The sequence below is a fragment of the Pongo abelii genome, chromosome X (genome assembly GCF_028885655.2).
Source record: "Pongo abelii isolate AG06213 chromosome X, NHGRI_mPonAbe1-v2.0_pri, whole genome shotgun sequence".
NCBI lineage: Eukaryota > Metazoa > Chordata > Mammalia > Primates > Hominidae > Pongo > Pongo abelii.
This window is the reverse complement of record NC_072008.2, coordinates 12,734,360-12,754,476: the sequence shown is the minus strand read 5'-3', so window position 1 is coordinate 12,754,476 and position 20,117 is coordinate 12,734,360. Positions and strand designations below refer to the sequence as shown.

Here is a 20,117-nt window from a genome sequence, read left to right as displayed (position 1 = left end):
ACCTTATGTTGTGGGTCACTGTGAATTGGACAGAGTGGAGACCCTTACTACTGTAACCATGTTTAGAATAGTAGGTTTGGTTTTCTTCATACACCTCTACAATCTTTATGGTCTACGAGGAAAGGATTTATTTTCAAGATAAACTTTAAAATTTGAAAATAAAAAGCCAAAAACTGGTTTTCCAGTGGGAAACAATTGTGTCAAATTGCTGAACTGCTCTTTGGAATTTCTTTACTTTTCTTTTTTTTCTTTTAGACACAGGATCTTGCTTTGTCAGCCAGCCTGGAGGCTGGAGTGCAGTAGTGTGCTTGGCTCACTAAAGTCTTGACCTCCCGGGCTTGCATGATCCTCCTACCTTGATGTCCAAAGTAGCTGGGACCACAGGTGTATGCCACACACCTGGCTAGTTTTTAAATTTTTTTCGTGGATACAGTGTCTCACTTTGTTGCTCAGGCTGGTCTCAAGCTCCTGGGTTCAAGTGATCCACCCACCTCGGACTCCCCAAGTGCTGAGACTACAGGCATGAGCCACCGTGCCCAGCCTTCTTTGGAATTTCGAAGGTCAGCATTAAATTGCTGTAAATCTCCTAGCTCAATGAAAACATGTGGTCATAAAAATGTTTACTGCCAAACCCAGTGCACGCCTATCACCTCCTTTTTGTTCTTTCTTTTTCTATATTTATTTTTAAACATTTGTGTCTCTCAGGAGCTTTCTTTGCCTCATGTTCTGTCTTTCTCTCCTTTCTATGTTTCTATCACTTTCTAATTTATTTATTTATTTATTTTTGAGACAGGGTTTTGCTCTGTCACCTAGGCCAGAGTGTAGTGGCATAGTCATAGCTCACAGCAGCGTTGACCTCCTAGGCTCAAGGTATCCTCCTACCTCAGCCTCCCGTGTAGCTAGGACTACAGGTGCGTGCCACCACACCTGGCTAATTTTTATATTTTTTGTAGAGACGAGGTCTCCCTGTGTTGCCCAGTCTGATCTCAAACTCCTGTGCTCAAGTGATCCTCCTGCCTCAGCCTCCCAAAGCACTGGGATTACAGTCGTGAACCACTGTATCCGGCTTTTATCTCTGTCATTCTGAGTTCTTTCTGCCTCTGTTTTTTTTTTTTTCACTGCTAATTATTAATAGAAATGCTGAGCATCATTTTAGATGATGTACCTAGATTATTTTTCTAACCCTTGCAAGCTAGTTTTTTAATCCCATTTTACAAATGAAGAAACTCAAGCTCAGAGAAATTAAAAAAAATCAGATACCTCAAGATGGCACTGGATTAAATCTCAGATTTATTTGACTTGAAAGTCCAAGTGTTGCCTTCTAACATGCTTTATCCATTGCTCCCTGTTTCTAGCTTCCCTTTTTCTATGACTGAGCTGCTTCCATTCACCTGGTCATCATAGTAAACTGTGTGTGAGTCTGTATGTGTGTGTAAATGTGTCTACATATTGCAGTGTATTTATAGAATAAAGATTGATGTTTCTGCTCAATTTAACAGTGACAGAACTTCCTTCCCTTTTTTTCTCCCCTCATTTTCTCTGAGAAATGCCGGAGACCGGGGTGGGGGGCAGGGTTGGGGGGAAGGGAGAAAAAAAGAGAAGCAACAGTAAAATTTGTTTTTAAGAATTCCCCTTTCTTTTAAAAGAAACCCCAATTATGGAAACTCTGATTATAATTTTTTTTAACGGGTCAGTGGCTGTGCCTAGAATGGTGGCATCTGTCCATCAGTGACATTTACTAAGCATCCACTGTAGATGGAGTAAAATGCTTAAGTAACTGAAGAAAAAATGTTCTACAACCAATGAAAACCACCTACTGTCAAAGGAATAATCAATTTAACATTTGCAGCCTTCCCTGTCCTCATCGTGGGGATCTTTTTTTCTGTCAAGTAGGTGAACTGAATTATTTGATGTCTTTGCCATCTCGGTGCTCCTATTATGGATCCAGGATGGCTGCCAATGTGGAAGAATTTTCTTCTAGTGTTCCCAAGTCCAAGTGCTAGGCAATAACCACATCTTCCCGTTTGTAAAGTTCCCAGAATCCTGGGCATAAGTCTGACTACAGGGAGGAGGCTCCCAGACACCTGGGCCTAGGACCCCGTCAGGAGAGACCAGCCCTAAAGCAGGGGCTCACAACTCGTGTTCGGGCATTCCATCATTAGTCCTCCGGCCCTGACCTCTGTAAGAGTAAGGCCATGAAAACCCAGCCATAGAGACTTTCATGATAATAAAATCAAGGTTGGAGCAAGCACCCTGACACTTCTGAGTGATGTGTCAAATGTGGTGAGAAATCAGCATTTTTCTTTTTAACACTTAGCCCACATCACAGGTATCTGAAAGCTTTTGGCATTGAATTTGGACATTCGATTTTTTGTGGGTACAATTTTAACTTTTTTTAATTTTAATTTTAGTTAATTTATTTATTTTGAGACAGAGTCTCACTCTGTCACCCAGACTGGAACGCAGTGGTGCGATCTCGGCTCACTGCAACCTCTGCCTCCCGGGTTCAAGTGATTCTCCTGCCTCAGCCTCCCAAATAGCTGAGATTACAGGTGCATGCCACTACGCCCAGCTAATTTTTGTATTTTTAGTAGAGATGGTGTTTCACCACGTTGGTCAGGCTGGTCTCGAAAGCCTGACCTCGTGATCTGCCTGCCTTGGCCTCCCAAAGTGCCAGGATTACAGGCATGAGCCACCGCGCCCGGCCTTAACTTTTCAGAAAACATCCTTATTATTGTTGTCAGGTGGAGTGTTTGCAGGGAGATCAGTTGCTTCATGAGTTCAGGAAGAGAATACCTGTTTCCTGGGTCGCTGTGTTTTTCTTGTTGGCCATGTTAAATATCGACCTCCTGGAATCAACAAGCAGCCGGTAGTATCCAGCCGTCAAGCAGGCCAGGTTCATGGCATCTGAGGATTCCATCAGAAGCGTGATGGGCTACACAAAAGAGAACACTTTGGTTAAAGCCATCCATTCTTAATAACATCCCTGGAGTGTCAACAGCTGCATTTATGCTTATGGAAAAAGGAGTTATTGAACAAACATTTCATGGGAGAAACCCAAAGCAGGAGAAAAAGCCAAGGATAACACAAAGTGCCTTACTGAAAAACATTCAGGACACACCCTCTAAAAAGCCTGGACATTTTGAATTTCTTCCAAGTCATATATATATATGTCCATCTATCTATCTATCTATCTGTCTGTCTATCTATATTTGAGACAGGGTCTCACTCTGTCGCTGAGGCTGGAGTGCAGTGGCGTGAACTTGGCTCACTGCAACCTCCACCTCCTGGGTTTAAGCGATTCTTATGCCTCAGCCTCCGGAATAGCTGGGATCACAGGCACGCGCCACCGCGCCAGGCTAATTTTTGTATTTTTAGTAGAGACGGGGCTTCACCATGTTGGCCAAGCTGGTCTCCAATTCCTGATCTCAAATGATCTCAAATGATCCGCCCACCTCAGCCTCCCAAAGTGCTGGGATTGCTGGTGTGAGCCACCGCACCTGGCCCCCCAGTCATATTGAAATGAAAGAAAATGAGATTGTTTTCTTCCCAAATAATTAACATTTTTAACATTTAAAAACAATTAAACATGTTAAACTGGTAAATTAACATTAACTAGTTAAGTTACCAGTTACGTCAGTTAACAGCAGTGAACTCACAATCTGAAAATTACAGGAAGATTAAGTTTTGGGTTCACGGTGTAAATTAGTGTTAAAGAGAGGTAAAAGTCAAGTGGAAATTACTGCTAAGACTGAATGAAAAGCGCCAGAGATCCCGTAAAAAGTTGCTTCTAGATGAAATCGTAAATTTACAGGAGGGTAAAATAGATGGGAGTTGAGAAAAGGCCTTACTAAAGCTCTCTTGAAACAATGAGGTTATTATACAATTGGACATAGATTTGGAGCTTATAGGGAAAAAAAGTGTTGGATGAAGCAATTTTTCTCATTGAGTTAGGAAGGATGTGTTTTTGTTGAAAGAGAAAAAGTGAGAGAGAGAGAAATAAGGAGGCAAGAAAAAGCAGATATGAAGAGAGGCACAAAGACAGCAAGACAGCAGGCCTCTTGCTTTCACTCCTAGGTATAGGACACTGGGCGGATTCAGTGCCCCCAGCTGGTAGAATTTAACTTCCCTGCCAAAGCCCCTGTACTACTTGTTGAACTGCCTTTCCTTCCACTTCAGTTGAGGTCTCCCCTCAGCCTCCAAGCCACCGCATCATCATTTTATATAGGCAGGACACCATCGGCCGGGCACGGCACTCATTTCTGTTTAGGACAGATTATCTCTGTCATCGGATCTGTACTAACTGCATCCAGTTCACCCTTTCATCCACCTTTCTCTGTGATGGGGCTATTTCTCTCAGCCTCTTTGCTCATGGAGTAGGATTAGCATTCCAAGTCTATCCCCACACTTTCAACTTGCCATGAAAACCCTCTAGATCCAGCCCATGAAGTCCTACAGGGCACAGCCAGCATGTCTGAGCTCCACATTCTCTTTTTCGTGATCATCTGTTCCCACTGCAGAGCTCTCTAGTGTATTCTGATGTGCTTTGTAGAAACGCTTTGCCACATTCTCAATGGCTGTTAATCCACTCCTCCCACACCAGCACCCTAGTGGGGATGCAGGTAGGGCTGGGTCCTTCCTGGCTATTTTCAGAGCACCCTCCAGGCTGGTGTTGTCTCCTTTGTGGAGTCACTATCTCCATTTGTTCCAGTGTCTTTTCTTCATAGAAACAGTAGAAATACTGCCATTGCCAAAATCCAATAACTCATCTCTACTGGGAAAAGAAGGTGGAGACCAGGAACCTGGACTATTTCCTATTCTCTTTTGGGAGTAGAGTTTTGCCCTTTGTGGACCATCTCAGATTTTTTTTTTTTTTTTTGAGATAGAGACTCACTCTGTTACCCAGGCTGGAGTGCAATGGCATGATCTCGGCTCACTGGAACCTCTATCTCGGGGTTCAAGCAATTCTCCTGCCTCAGCCTCCTGAGTAGCTGGGATTACAGGTGCACACCACCACGCCCAGCTAATTTTTGTATTTTTAGTAGTGATGGGGTTTCACCATGTTGGTCAGCCTGGTCTTGAACTCTTGACCTCGTGATCTGCCCGCCTCGGCCTCCCAAAGTGCTGAGATTACAGGCATCATCCACCGCACTGGCCAGATTTTTGTTTTAAATGGAATGGCCATGACATTCATAGGAGCCAGATGTTCAGTCAGTACCAATTGCTACCATATGAGAAGACAGATGAACTAAAACATCAAGCTTTTCCAAAAGAATAAACACATATGGACCCAATGTAAGCAAAGGGAGTGAGAATTCTAAAGAAAGTTGGGAAAAATCTCCCTCTTGATTTGAGTCATATATTCTAGAAAGTTAGTTCAGAAAAGTTTCCCCTACTCTATAACTAGAAATCACATATTCTAAAGTCAGAAGGGACCTAGAAATTACGTAGCTTGCTTTCTCATGTATGAATAAAGAAATTGAGCCCAGAGAAGTATAGCAAACTGTTCCCAATCACACAGCAATTTAGTGAGGACTGGAGCCCTCAGGCCTGAGTTGGGTGGATTATTTTCTGCACCACATTGCATCTGTGATGCTCTGCACACAAGACCTTTGCCTGCCTTGTAAACATCTGCAGTGTTATCAGAAATTAGCTGTTTACAGCAAGGCCATGTATCAACATCTGAAAAACTTGCCTTCACATCTAGCACGTGGAGTTCCACCCGCACCAAGCTCTCCTCCTCGGAAAACATTTCGATCCTGTTGACGTGGCTAAAGTCGGCCAAAAGAGCCACCAGATTGGTTTTGGTGTTGATGACATGGCTTATGCCATACCGGGGCCCAACCAGGAGAGTCACTTCCGAGCGCTTTTCTGCTTGCTGAGAAAGAGAAGTTGACAACATTAAAATACTGAACCTCTGCAATGCCATGCCAACTTGAACCTGTGATCCTATTTTTATAAGATTATATTTTCTTTAGGAAGTGTTTCTGGGTCATACTGTATTAAATCATCCAATTAGAAGAACCAGATACATGACTGAATTGAGGCTCTGATAAATTACGAGTAATTAGAAAGTAAATGTTATAGCACAGTATGTTCATAATCATAAGATGCTTTTAGAAATGAGGTTTGTTTTTTCTTTTTGGTTTTCCTTTTTTTACTGTGAAAGCAACTTCTGGCTCAATGATTTAAAAGAAGGCCATTGTTAGAATCCTTTGATTCTCTCGGTTCTTCACATTTCTTTTTCTAGGGCATTCTGCAGTGGTGTTATCTAGTTTAACACTTCTTCTGATATTTTCAGACTGTTGTGAAGTTGGTTAGAAATGAAGGCTGGAGAAGATTCACAGCTGATTTGCTTTTGTCATCAGAGGTGGAATGAGCTGCTGTGGCTTCCAAGAGAAAGCAAAAAAAAAAAAAAAAAAAAAGAAATTACCACTAATGTTGCCTTGAACACACGGCCCCCATACAATCGTAGGTCACTGAGGAACTTGAGATAATGGACCTTGGCTTGTAGTGCAGAGAGCTGAGGAGAGAAAAGAAACCTCAGGTGTTAACTCTATTGGGTACGACTCCATTTCAGCTGGAGACTAGCAGAAAACAAAGGTAAGATAGAAGGATGATTTTACTGCTGAAAAGTTGAGATGTGACAAAGACTCTTCATTAGGAATAAAATTGCTACATATTTGGTTTCCTGATGAAGGACTGGAACATAAAATCAAGATTCAAATCTTATTTATTAGGGGGTCAATGTATGGGGCACTCATGGGTACAGATATGCTGGGCCAGGGCACTCAACAAGTGAGAACAAGACCATAAAATGTTCCATTGAACATCTGCTCACTGGGAGATTTCAAGAGGTGAGTGGGCCTTCTACTTGCAATTAGGGACAAAGGTGAGGTGTCTACATATATTCCCATTGCACAAGAGACTCACCTGAATGTAGACTTTGTGGGAATCATTTTGAATACGCACCTGCAATCTAGGCAAAGCCTTCTAAACAGGCCCTTTACACTTCCCCTCTCAAGTTTCTTCCAGTCCTTGCCAAGTTTTCGGGGGAAATGAACTTTCTGAGATCCAATCATTGTGGAAATGTTTGAACTTGCTATATAAGGCTCTGTTTTATTAATTCAACTTGGAAAATCTGTTGAGTTTCACAAGTGATTTATAAATGAAATTTTATCCATATAAAAGTTAATTTACAAAGACTTAAAAATGTAGGATCCCATATCACTAAAAAGAGTATTTGATTTAAAAAAAAAAAAAGGTCCCTGTTTCATACTGAATGTGCCAGGGATGTTTATTAAGGTTGAAATTTTCCAACAAGGTGTAGACCACGATTAAGTGGCAATGACCATAAAATTCTATTTTCAATTGCAGATGGCTTGCCAACTTATTTGTTAACTATACATAAAGGTACTGCTCTTTATGTAATTGTTACTTAGCACCATTCATCCATCCTACTTCTTTCAAAAATGCAAAGCATTTGCAAGTTGTTTTGAAAGCAAACTAATCACTCTTGGCTAGAAAAACAACCTTTAAAGGACAGTGATGGATAAATGGATAGGTTGATTGATCTTATAGCAGTTATCCAAATTATTATGAGTGGGCCAGGCTTGAAAAAAAATCACAAGTCAATTATAGAAATTAGCTTCCAGCAAATCAGAACTGAAGTTAAAAAGAACTTGACCCACATCATCTTGCTACATCTCTGTAAGCTGAATGCTCACTGTGATCAAAGACATCCTTCCCATGAAATTGGGAAGTGAGTTAAAGGTGGCTGATAGTGTGTTGAAACTGATTATACTTAAAAACAAAAAAACAAAAACTGTCATGGGGTGAGGAGGGGATAGAAATAAATGTGCCTTACCCAGTAAAAATGACTTAAAAAAATCAGATACTAAGACAAAATAATTCTCCACATAAACAGTGATTTGTATTAGAGTCACACAAATTTCTCCAGCTAATATCAATTGGAAAGTGTTCTTCGGTTATAAGACTGCTTCCAATTTTATAGATCTAGTATTTTAAGGCTCCTTCTCTTTCTGGTTCCTGGAATCCTTTGCTTTTTATTACCTATAAACTATACCTCTCTTTTCTGACCAACAGTATATTTTAAAATTTCCTTTGTGTTTCTCTTACTTAATGAAAACAAAAACAAAAGCATATAAAAAGATTTTAACATTAATGATGGTGAATGACAGCAATAATTTTATCTTCCCTCCAAAGGTAGGATTGAATCCATTGTTTGTAAATAGGGGTGATTTTGTTCCCCGGAGCACATTTGGCCATGTCTGGAGACATTTTTGTTTGTCACGATCACGGGAGGGTGCTACCGGCATCTTGTGGATAGAGACCAGGGATGCTGCCAAACATCCCAGAATACACAGGATGTTCCCCGTAACTCCCTAACAAAGAATGATCTGTTCCCAAATGTCAATTATGCCACAGTTGAGGATCCCTGGTTTAATTAATGTGGCCTCTGGCCTGCAGGGCCTCTTACTGGCTGTTGTGCATTTAAGCTGGTCTGAGCAGTAAGCAACTGCATGATTGAAACACAGAATTATTTCACAATTCTATCTTCTATTCACAAGGTCTCAGAGGCTATGCAAACTTTTCCTGGATGGGCACATGAACACACACCTCCCTGCTACAGTACGGAGTCCATAACTTGTGAGAAAGAAATAGGTTTCTATATGAATACTTATTTTTCATTAGTGTTAGAAACATGTTAATAGTTAGAAAAAAGTTACACAGTGTTACTGCTTCTGAAAATATGGTACTAAGTATTTTATTCATGAGCTAATTTTAAACATTTAAAAAAATGCATTCAAGCCTCTCTCTTTATAATTTTCTTTTAAGATGCAAATGTGATACCTTTTTACCCGGTGGTACCAAGTTTTGATTTGCTTTGACAAGGTGTGAAAGTGCTTTCTTTATGTTCTTCTCTTTCATGCTTTGCAGCACAGCAGAGGGAAGAAAAGTCTCTAATCCCCATTCTTTTCTGCAATAAAGAGCATATCTTTAATTTCACATTTTTGTGATGATGAGTTATCTAAGACAAAATGGTGCTCTGATGTTTGTTGGAACAAATGAACCCTTGGTGAGGCAGAGGATGGAGACAAGTCCCCAATTAAGGAAGTAACTTTTAATTTACACTCAGGACACACACTACTTGATCATTAACACACATGTTTGCATTTAAAAAGAAATCTATTCCTCATTCTCTAGAGACAATGCTAAGGAGGCATTTGGAGCCAATGTAAAGTGAAGAGACATTTTGTCCAACCAACTTCTGAATCTCTTCAAAGTCACTCACGTATCCGAGTTTGTATTTCCAACACCAGTTTCTCTCCATCCCTTTGTTGATTTCTATTCTCCAATCTCCCTGTCTGCTCACATTCTTCCTCTCTTAGAAGAATGGATGCAAGTCCTTCATGTCCCCAAACCATTCTTTTCTGTCCCTCCCCTCCTCCATGGCTATTTCTCTAGGCACACACAGTTCTTTTGTCCCAGCCAGTTCCTGTCTAACTCCTTCCATCAGCATTTCTTGCTGGTGGTGTGGAATTGGGTGTGATTCATGACTCTTAAGTGTGCCCAGTATTGATGGGGAGATGCTGTTATCATTCATGGGTATGGATGTACAACAAAACAACAACAAATGGGACTGAGTTAATACATTTTTACAAAGAGCCAATTTCACCAGAAACGACTACAACCCCCTTCTAAGAAGGTCCCATATTTTGAATTCTAGGAAATCTATCCTGGAATAGAAATCCTACCCTAGGTTATGTGTCTAACCAGTGTCTTCTAAATTATGTGAAGACCTTCAAGAGGATTCCAGTTATTTCTCCTGTTCTAGGTCCTCTCCAAAGAAGGATAGGCAGACAACCTACCCCCACCACTTGACCATTCATATTCTTCACTAGTTAAGATGGGATATTTCATGATCATTATGTTTTCTTCCTTCTCAACTTGTACTTATTGTCTTATCCATCATTTGGCACTACTTATTGGCTATCTTGTAATCCTACTTGTATCATTATTTTAAATAATTACTTTTCCTGTCTTTATATCTTGTTTTTACAACCAGACCACAAGTTCCTCAATGGCCAGGAATATAATTCATACATATTAGTATTTTCTACTGTCCTAATGTGAGTGCTGTATAAAATGCTCAATGAATATTTGTTGGTCAAAGGAATTTATGAATGAGAACATTATTATAGACTTTGCAGGATTCTTACTCAAGCCAGATATCTCTGAGACGTTTTTGACCATACAATGTTCAACCTAGTAAAATGTGGGTACAGAAAGTAGGAACATAAATGCATTTTAATTGTCTGAAAATCATCTCAGGTTGTGCAGGCCACCTTTTCAAATGGCAGCCAGTTTCACCTGTTCCCAAGAACTTTAAAAAGGAGAGTGGAAGAGGGTGTGAATGTGTCCAGCAGAGCACGAGATCTCTTTGTGAGCCAAGTCTTTCTCAGGCTACAGTCGCGCTTATGTGTGGGGAGAGAGAGAAAGCATCTGGAAGGAGTGAACTGAAGGCCTGAGGTTCTCAAATTGCACATGAGGATTTGTCCCTACATGTCAACAGGTGACTGAGAGTTGTCAGAACAGTGGTGTTAAAGTCAGCAAGTTGGAGATTTAATCCTTCCCAACACAGGCTCGTGAATTTATTGAGAAAAGCCATTTTGCCCCCTGGTGGGTGAACCTGGCATTGTGGAATTTAGAAAGGCTTTCTAGGCAGCCCATGAGAAGTTTCTTTGGAAAGTGGGATTTTAATTAGTTTATACATCTTTTGGAGGTGAGGTTGCAAGCAGGGTGTGGGGGGAGGTCCAAGGCTTTAGCATTACATGTGTTTCCAAACACAGGTGCCTCAACCCATCACACAGTCTATAGCACAATGGGGAGCCCCACTGCCTGGGTTTGACTCCTGTATCCCCGCGTTAATAGCCATTTGACTTGGGCAAGTTATTCTGTGACTCGGTTTGCTCGTCTGTAAAATGAAGCTGAAATCCTACTAATCTCATAGGGATGCTGAGAGAATTAAGTTAATGTGTGAAAAGTGCTAAGACCAAAGCTTGGCTTGGAATCAAGCCCCTTTAGGCATTCAAAAATTTATGCTTCGTTTTAAATATGTCCCCCATCTTAACTACAATGCTCTAAAGGTGGATTAGAAATGGATCTCTTCTACCAGAAATGAGCATGATATTCATACATTTTGCGACTGGCGAATGAATGCTTTGCCACAAACAAGATCAATTTTGGACAAATAACAAAAATACGCCCGGGCTAAAGAAGGCGGTATGTCTGTCTCCGAAATGGCGCTGAGAGTCAACACTTACTCGATGTATTTGAGGGAGATTTTCTGCGTTTGCTTGGTGGTAACGGTTGCAATGTACATTTGTAATGCGGCCAGCCGCAGGGCTATGTCATATTTCAGCTCCGGCCCAAATCGCTCCTGAACCACATCGTTACAACTCTGCAAAGAGACCAGCAGGGGGCACAGCTTGTCAAAGAATAGGCCGCAGCGCGTGGACTTAGAGAACAGGTGACATACATTTCCCGAGTGTTTCAACCTTCACTTCACAGGCAAGGAGGCTAAATGTGGAAACATCTCCACCGTGCTGCTTGGAAACGAGTCAGTATTTAATTGCACGCGCAAACACAGAGACCACACAAAACATTTAGCGTTCATCGACGAACTGCTATTTAAATATTTAGCTTTTTGTAAAAGCAATTAGGAGTTTAGGTATGAAATTTCCAAACACAGGTGCCGCAGTTGAACGCACACAGCATTGATAGCATAATGTGGCTTCTGGAGTTAGGCTGCCTGAATTGGAATCTTAGGCTTGAAACTTGTTTCTGCACTTCATGAGGGGCACAAACTTGGGCACCTTCTTAATTGTCCGTGCCTCAGTTTTCTCTTCTGTAAATTGGGGATAATACTGCCCCCTCTTCACTGGGTTGTGGTGACCATTAAATGAGTGAACCATGAAAAGTCCTTAGAATCCCAGCACTTTGGGAGGCCAAGGTGGGTGGATTATGTGAGCCCTGGAGTTCAAGACCAGCCTGGGCAACATGGCGAAATCCACTCTGTACAAAAAATACAAAAATTAGCTGGGCATGGTGGTGTGTGCCTGTAGTCCCAGCTACTCGGGAGGCTGAAGCAGGAGGATCGCTTGAGTCCAAGAGTTTGCGGATGCGGTGAGCCTTGATCACACCACTGTGTTCCAGCCTTGGCAAAAGAGCAAGATCTTGTCAAAAAAAAAAAAAAAAAAAAAAAAAAGCCAAAACAAAACCCCAAAAGAACTGTACTTGGTAGGGTGTAAGCCCTCTTACGTGTTTACTACTGTCACCACCACCATCATTCTCCTCCTCGTTATCAGCCACAGCAGCTGCAGGGAGGCGGAATTAAAAAGGCAATTGAGCATAGTGGCTTGGGACTCATATCCACCTGTTCTGGCGTTCTGCCTTTCCCAATGGCTACCTGTGTAGGTAATTTTAGACCATTCACTTTAACTCTTGCAGCCTCAGTTTACTCATCTGTGCAAATGGGATTCATACTATCTCACTGGAGTGGCTGGAGGATTAGATGAGATGCACATCAAGTGCTTTATCACAGCACATTGGTACACTGGATAAGGGGAGCTATTGAACTCCTCTGTTCACTTCAATGGCAACTGCCCTGCTTTTTCAAGTGCCTGACTTTCTGGGAGTCATTCCTCCTCTTTCAGCCTTGGTTTGTTCATCTGTAGAATAAGGTCATCTATCTCACAGGGTTTGTTGTGGGGATCAGATTGAAGAGTGACTGAGAGTGTGTCATCAAGTGTAAAGTGCTGCATGGGAACAGAGGTTGGCTTTGGAGTAGTATCCTCACTTACTGCTTAGACACAAGGCAGTGAGCTAAGTGCTGCTGGGAAGCGCTGCATTGCTTAGGCATATTCTACACGTGCGTTCACTTACTTTTGTTATGGGAAACTGGATTCCTGGGCTAGAAAATATGGTATTTAGCTCCTTTCTTATTTCCTCCTTTTCTTTATTCTTTGGCTTGCCCCAAGAATATGTTGTTGGAGCTCAAAAAACAATACCCCAAAATGAAGGCCTCAGAAAAAAAAGTATTTCTTTGACCTTCTCCTGCCCTCCTGTTTTTTTATTTCTGTTCTCCCTGGAGGCTAGTCATAGAAACTAGAATCCCTCTTCCCCAAGGTGGGTCATAGAAACTAGAACCCCCTTTCCCCAAAGCCAGCCATAAAACCTAAAAATATGACTCTAATTTTCCCTCTGCCCTGTGTAAAAACTGAACGTAAAAAATTATCTGACCAACATGGTTTGATTGTAGGTCATAAGACTCCCATTCCAGAAAGGGTCCTGCCCCACACCCAGAAGGATGGAACGCTGCTCAGAGAGGCCAAGAAGAATCTAGGCCTTGCTAGGTTTCTTCATTCAGTCCATTAGCATTAGGTCAGGCCCTTTTTGTCCAATCCTATTTCTACACGGCTATCCATACTTTGTTGAACATTAGCATAAAAATGGACAATTTCCCTTGTATCTTTGGGACTTCATTCTGAAGGCTCCCGTGGATATACGTTAAATATATTTGTATGCCTTTTCTCTAATTCATTTGTCTTTTTTGACTTGATTTTTTAGTGAAACTTCAGTGGGCCCTTGGCCTCAAATGAAAAACTTTATCAAGATTTGCTTGCCTCCTTTCTAAGAGAAGCACATTTATAACCGCTTCCTATATTGATTTTACTAAAATAGGAACATGTACCCCTGGATGGCTTCTGCATACAACATTTACACTGTGCACACTCACCCATGCTGCACCGATGCTGTGTCGTGCATGCATGCTCTGTATCCACGTGCCATGGATGCGTGTCTCTCAGCCCATCACTTCACTGCTAAGAGTGAAGTCACATTCTCTCACCTGTTCATCCCTAATATGATCTTCCACCTTTGCTTCTCCTTAAAATCTTAAACCTATTTGGATTGCACAGCACCCCTGGTCAGAAGTGGGTCTGTCCAGAGACAGGAGATAGGGTGGTCTGATTTAAGGCAGCCTCTGAGAGCAATTACAGGCTGCCATTTTGTTTTTCTAGTCTTGGGTTTACCAGTTATTTCCAAGTGCTCAGGGTTGTCCACATGGGCTCCAAGGGGCTGAGAGCCTAGATAGGGTCATTTTATACAGTAGCATAAAGGATGGGGTGAGAAAACCATTGGCACAGTGAGGAATCAATTTTTCGAGAAATGATTTTGATAAATCATTTTCTTCAACAACTGCTATGCCGTGATGGATTGAAAGAGGATTCGGGCATAGAATTTAGAGACAAAAGCCCCAGGTTTGATTCTAGGTTCTGTCAACTTCTAATAAAATGACCTTGAACATGGCATTTCATCTCTCTTGAGCCTCAGTTTCCTTATCGGAAAAATGAGTTAAGTCTCAAAAACAACTAACTTGAGAGTTAGCAATGAACTCGCAAGGTTGCCATGATACCTGTAAATATGTTTCATGAAATGGAAGATACTTGATAAAGATGAGCCATCACTATTACTTCTCCTAAGAGTCATAGCTGGGACCATATTTCCCATCACTGCTTTACCCTGTATTTAACTAGACTTCTGGATGAATTTTTTGACAAGGTGATTAATTACATTATATAATTAGTTCAGACTGATCCTGGAGAATGAGTGTGAAATTTGGAAAATATATATATTCCATATATATATATATTTGGTACTAATCATGCTTTTACTGCTCTCAACTATATTACTTAAAATACAGGTATACAAGCAAATGGGTAGTATCTGTTTTGCTAAATAGAGGTCCCAAAAGGCTCCACTTGAGGCTTCCAGAATGTTCATTTATAACTAACATGTTAGATCTTAAAAAGGAAACCAATAGGACTATAGTAGTTGAAAACATTTTGGAGCCTCTTAGGTCTTACTCATTTGCTAATTGACATAACAGTCTTTTTCTTAACAGATAGTGGACAGGTAAATGTCGGTATAGCCCATTGTAATGATAAATTTGAACAATCTGGACTATTAGCATTTATTGTTAATATACATGCTAAAATCTGTAAAATATGTCACGGACCAGTAAGAACTAGGAGATTAATAGATATTAGTATTGCAACTTCTGTTTTCATCATCACGATTCATCTAGTCAATGGCTACTGTCCTCATTAGGAGCCCACTAAGTTAAATTGATTTTATCTTTGTAAAGTGATACATGTTGCTCCTGCTTACTTTTTTGTTCTCTAGGCTTGTTTTATTGCATCTTTTTAGTATCTTGAAATCAACATGGGCACCCAGACACCATTTGCAGATCTGTTGACTTATATTAGATGTTATTTTAGACTTATGGTAGCACGCATTCTGTGATACAAGGCATTTCAAAGAAGAGGGTCTGAGGCAAAGACATTCTGATTTCCTGTTTCAGCGGAGGATATATGACAGTTGCTTTATTTTGGTCTTTATTGCCTACCATACCTGTTTTTCTATTTTTCCTCCTCTGGCTACGCCTTGAAGAGGTGGCTAATTCACTGCCTATTTTATACCCAAGGCAAGAAAGCAGAAACATCCTCAGTCTTTTTCTGTTAGTCCCTGGGCAAGATTTCCAGACACATTTTCGTGTTCTGAGGACAGTCTCACATGTATAAAACATGTGTCTGTTGAATAAGAAAGATCTCCCTAAACTGCATTAGATTTGTGCAAACACACCTTAAACAGAACTGGGTTTAGCTGTACTCCTTGTCTACTTAAGAGGTCTCCTCTCCCCATGACAAATGCAACCACATTGTTCTTTTATAAATGCAATGGACTCGTGATGTTTAAATGAAAGCAGAGTAAAATAGTTTGAAAGCACCATCTTGTGAATGGGGTGAGTATGTAATTATAGAGAGCAACCACTGAATGCACTCACTGTCCACAGCGACTACTGACCAGCACCTGTAACTATTTATTTGCAACTAACAATGCAGCACATGATCCGAGCTGCAGTAGGGAAGCCCTGGATTTGTTCTCAGCAGGGACATGGGGAAGATGCAGTAACAGATCGGCTGAGAATCAGGCTCTGTTTCATGCAGTCACACCTGCTGGGGACAAGGAGATATTGTTGACAAGTGAGGGGTCCAGGTGATCAAAGCTTAACATTTAAAAAACCCAAAACATGGCAGTTTCGTTGTTCAGGGTGGAAAATATTTTAAAGCACACTACACATTTCTTTACTTGGTCAACAGGGTTCACTGAACAGGACTTGACTTTTCCCAATGATGTAGGGTTATCTTTATGAACATTAATCATCCCACTGAGCTGTAAATACCACAGTCTTCCAAAGACCACTGAGGTGGGAAAAATTTGACTGGCCTCACCCTGAGTGCCCCCATCTGCTGGAACGTTCTTGTATGTTCTGTCTTTCCTGTCTGACTTAACCTGTGATCTTCAGGGCTTATTGCCACTTTAATTTATGTCACCATTCTTAACCTCTGGTACCTACCTTGGCTAGTCTCTCTTCCATCTTCCACCTACTTTTTTTTCTACCCAGCTTTTGAAGATTACAAATGTTTTGAAATATACAAGAAAGTATTGAAAATAGTAAAGCAAACACCAGTGTTATTAACTACCTAGAGTTAACAAATGCTTCTTTTTATTATATTTTTCTTACTTTTTTGCTTTATATATTTTATATATGGCTCCAGCAATCTTTGCCTTATACAGATATGCTCAAAGACAGCATGTCTTTTTTTTTTTTTTTTTTTTTTTTTTTTGCTTCATTTTTGTTTTTTCTCTCTTTCTGGCAGTGGGGAGGGGGAAGTTATGTTTAGATTTGTAACCTCTTCGAGTAGTTAGTTCTACTGCTAGATGTCTAAGCTGTCTAAGGATTAGGTAAGTTGGTTCTTATTGTTTAATATGATTATATTGGAAATTTAAGTGAGAGTAATAGGAAGCAGCTATAGTAAAATACAGGAACACCTCATAAATATCAACTTGGATAAGTTCCCTTTGGGACAAACTACACCAGATCCTCATTCCTGGAAACTTTAATCTTTGGGGAATTATAGCTCAGAATCAGATATCAGTCTGGAAAAGACTGTTCTCTTCAAGTTTTACCACCTTGAAATTAACAATTCAGTAAAATGAATATCACAATTTTTCAGAATAATCTAAGCATCAAATGAATGAACAAATAAGTAAATAAAGGAGAAGGGAAAACTCTCATCATACCAATTAATAAATGCAGAAGCAATAATGAAATTAGAAAAATCATAATTTTCAACCACAATTATAATAATGGATTCAGATAAGAATCAATTAGGGCTGGGCGCGGTGGCTCACGCCTATAATCCCAGCACTTTGGGAGACTGAGGTGGGCAGATCACCTGAGGGTGGGAGTTCGAGACCAACCTGACCAACATGGAGAAACCCCGTATCTACTAAAAATACAAAATTAGCCTGGCGTAGTGGTGCATGCCTGTAATCCCAGCTACTCGGGAGGCTGAGGCAGCAGAATCTCTTGAACCTAGGAGGCAGAGGTTGCGGTGAGCCAAGATCGTGCCATTGCACTCCAGCCTGGGCAACAAGAGCGAAACTCCGTCTCAAAAAAAGAAAAAAAATCATCATTCAGTACTAAAACTAGTGGGTGAGAGTTTGATGAAGAAGATAATAAGAGTTATAGGCCGGGCACGGTGGCTCACGCCTGTAATCCCAGCACTTTGGGAGGCCAAGGTGCGTGGATCATGAAGTCAGGAGTTTAAGACCAGCCTGGCCAACATGGCAAAACCCCGTCTCTACTAAAAATACAAAAATTAGCTGGGCGTGGTGGCAGGCACCTGTTATCCCAACTACTTGGGAGGCTAAGGCAGGAGAATCACTTGAACCCGGGAGGCAGAGGTTGCAGTGAGCCAAGATCGTGCCATTGCACTCCAGCCTGGGTGACAAGAACAAGATTCCATCTCAAAATAAATAAATAAATAAAAAGAGTTACAAAGTGACTCTCCACAAATTACTTTTTAATTACAAAAGGAATAGTAGTAGCTTTTGGGTGAATTCGGAGAACATCACCTTAACCAAGAGTCAAAGTTCATTTTGCCATTAAAGGGAAAAACTGACATCATGTGCCTCTTGATGTGTTACACTGAGGACACAGTCACTCATGTTGTTCTTCCTAAAATGTATGACATCAATCTAATCATAAGAAAACATCAGAGAAACCCAAATTGAGAGATTTCTATAAAATAGCTGACTAGTACTCCTCAAAACTATCAAGGTTGTGAAAGGCAAAAAAGGGCTGAGGAATGTTCCAGATTTAAGGAGATTAAAGAGACATGACAACTAAGTGCAAAATGGGATCCTGCAATGCATCTTGTTCTAGAAAAAATGTATATATAAAAGACATTTTGAGGATAATAGGCATAATATGGATATAAACTGTAGATGAGATAATGGAAATGTATCAATGTTTACTTTCCTGATTTTGTTACTTGTATAATAATTGTATAAGAAAATGTCTTTGTTATTAGAAAACACACGCTGAAGTATTTAGGAGTAAACCAGAATTATTTTGGTAATTGACCTTCATACGGTTTAGAGAAAAATTATATACATTTGTATGTGTATTTGTGTGGGCAGAGAAAACGTGCATATACTAAAGAGAAAGTAAATGCAGTAAAATGTTAAACAACTGGTGAATCTGGGTGAAGGGTATAGATGACTACTCTTGCAACTTTTTTGGAAGTATGAAGTTATTTCAAAATCAAATGTAAAAATAAAAAGAGCATCATAGAATTATTGTACGATTCACTGAGCTTGAGGTGGGGGACAAAAAAGAAAGATTTCAAGTTAAAGAATTCAGGGCAAAGCCCCAAAGTTAGTTTATGTCACAACATTGATATAAAACATGCCAAAATTTTAACATACCTGAACATAGAGATACTCGAAAGCAACTGGATCTCTCCTTAAAAGGTCAATTGGATCTTTTGGGACGAAGCTAATTCGGAAAAGACATCTCATCTTATGGGAGCTGGGCCTCTGTGTCACCTGGAAGAGTAGACCAATCACACAAGAACCCTTCAGTGCTGACTGAGAAATGGCTGAGGGACACTGAAGCAGTCAACTTTTTTTGGACACTAAGGAAAGAATCAGCGGATATTCTTTTAGTATTTATAGATACTCATTCCCTGAAAACTACACATAACCTTGCCACTTAGGTTGGGTTCCCCAGAAGCAGACCCTGAGATGAGGGGTTGTGTGCAAGGGACTTATTAAGAAAGTGCTCCCAGGGGAGGCTAGTAAGGGAGTGGGGGAAGCAGGTCAGGAAAGAAGAAGAAGCCAAGCAAGGGTGCCTTCTCAGGGAACCCCAGCAGAGAGTAGCTATAGCCTGATCCCGCAGGAGACCCTGGAGTTGTAGCTATACCACAGAGCTGCTGAGACCTCAGCCAAAGGAGCACTGATGAGTCATTCATTTAGAGCTGTCTCAGGGGATGTGAGTTTCCAGGTTTGGACACGATGGGCTCCGGTAATCTGAGGGCAGTCCTTGGAAGAAGATCTGCAGATGCTGGCTGTTAGTGATAGCACCCCAAATCTATGTTGGGGAGTACAAAAAGGGGATCCAAAGAGACAGCAGAGAGATTGTCCAGTATGGTTTATTATTGCATAACATTGCTGTGTTTTGTTTTGTTTTTCCAAATTAGACTCCAGACTGACTATTGCAATGAAAACATGATAGTGTCAACCTTAGATGTCATCACATTGGAAAGTAGGAAGACAAGTTTTGGCCCATGTGGTACATCAGATTCTACAAGTTTTCAAACTACTCCAAACTTCTGATATCATGATGATATTGTTCCACTTGCTCAATGGAGCTTAAAATACACCACAGGTTCTTCAGGGTTAAGGACCGTGGCTCATTTCAGTTTGTTTTCATTTTATACAGCATAATATGTGTCACATACTAGAAGTTCATTTCTTAATTCCTTTTGCAACAAAAGGAAATCAATTAATAAATAGTAATATGCGTTTAATAAACACTTGAATGAATGAAAGACATTGGACTCTAAGAAAGAAGGCAAGAGCTCATCAATTTCCCTTCAAGGAGTCAACAAAACAAAATG

General features: G+C 40.6%; 1 protein-coding gene across 4 annotated transcripts in view; it reads right to left on the bottom strand.

Moving 5' to 3' along the window:
* The window catches only part of FRMPD4 (FERM and PDZ domain containing 4), a 581,071-nt gene that overhangs the window by 11,160 nt on the left and 549,794 nt on the right, over positions 1-20,117 (bottom strand). For all 4 annotated transcript variants that reach the window (XM_009234590.3, XM_002831379.4, XM_054544336.2 and 1 more), the window contains 6 exons: positions 18,925-19,044; positions 11,349-11,485; positions 8,875-9,001; positions 6,434-6,523; positions 5,696-5,878; positions 2,797-2,935 (listed from right to left, as the gene is read on the bottom strand). In XM_009234590.3, the coding sequence (XP_009232865.2) occupies positions 2,797-2,935; positions 5,696-5,878; positions 6,434-6,523; positions 8,875-9,001; positions 11,349-11,485; positions 18,925-19,044 (796 nt within the window). The remainder of the gene's footprint in view (positions 1-2,796; positions 2,936-5,695; positions 5,879-6,433; positions 6,524-8,874; positions 9,002-11,348; positions 11,486-18,924; positions 19,045-20,117) is intronic.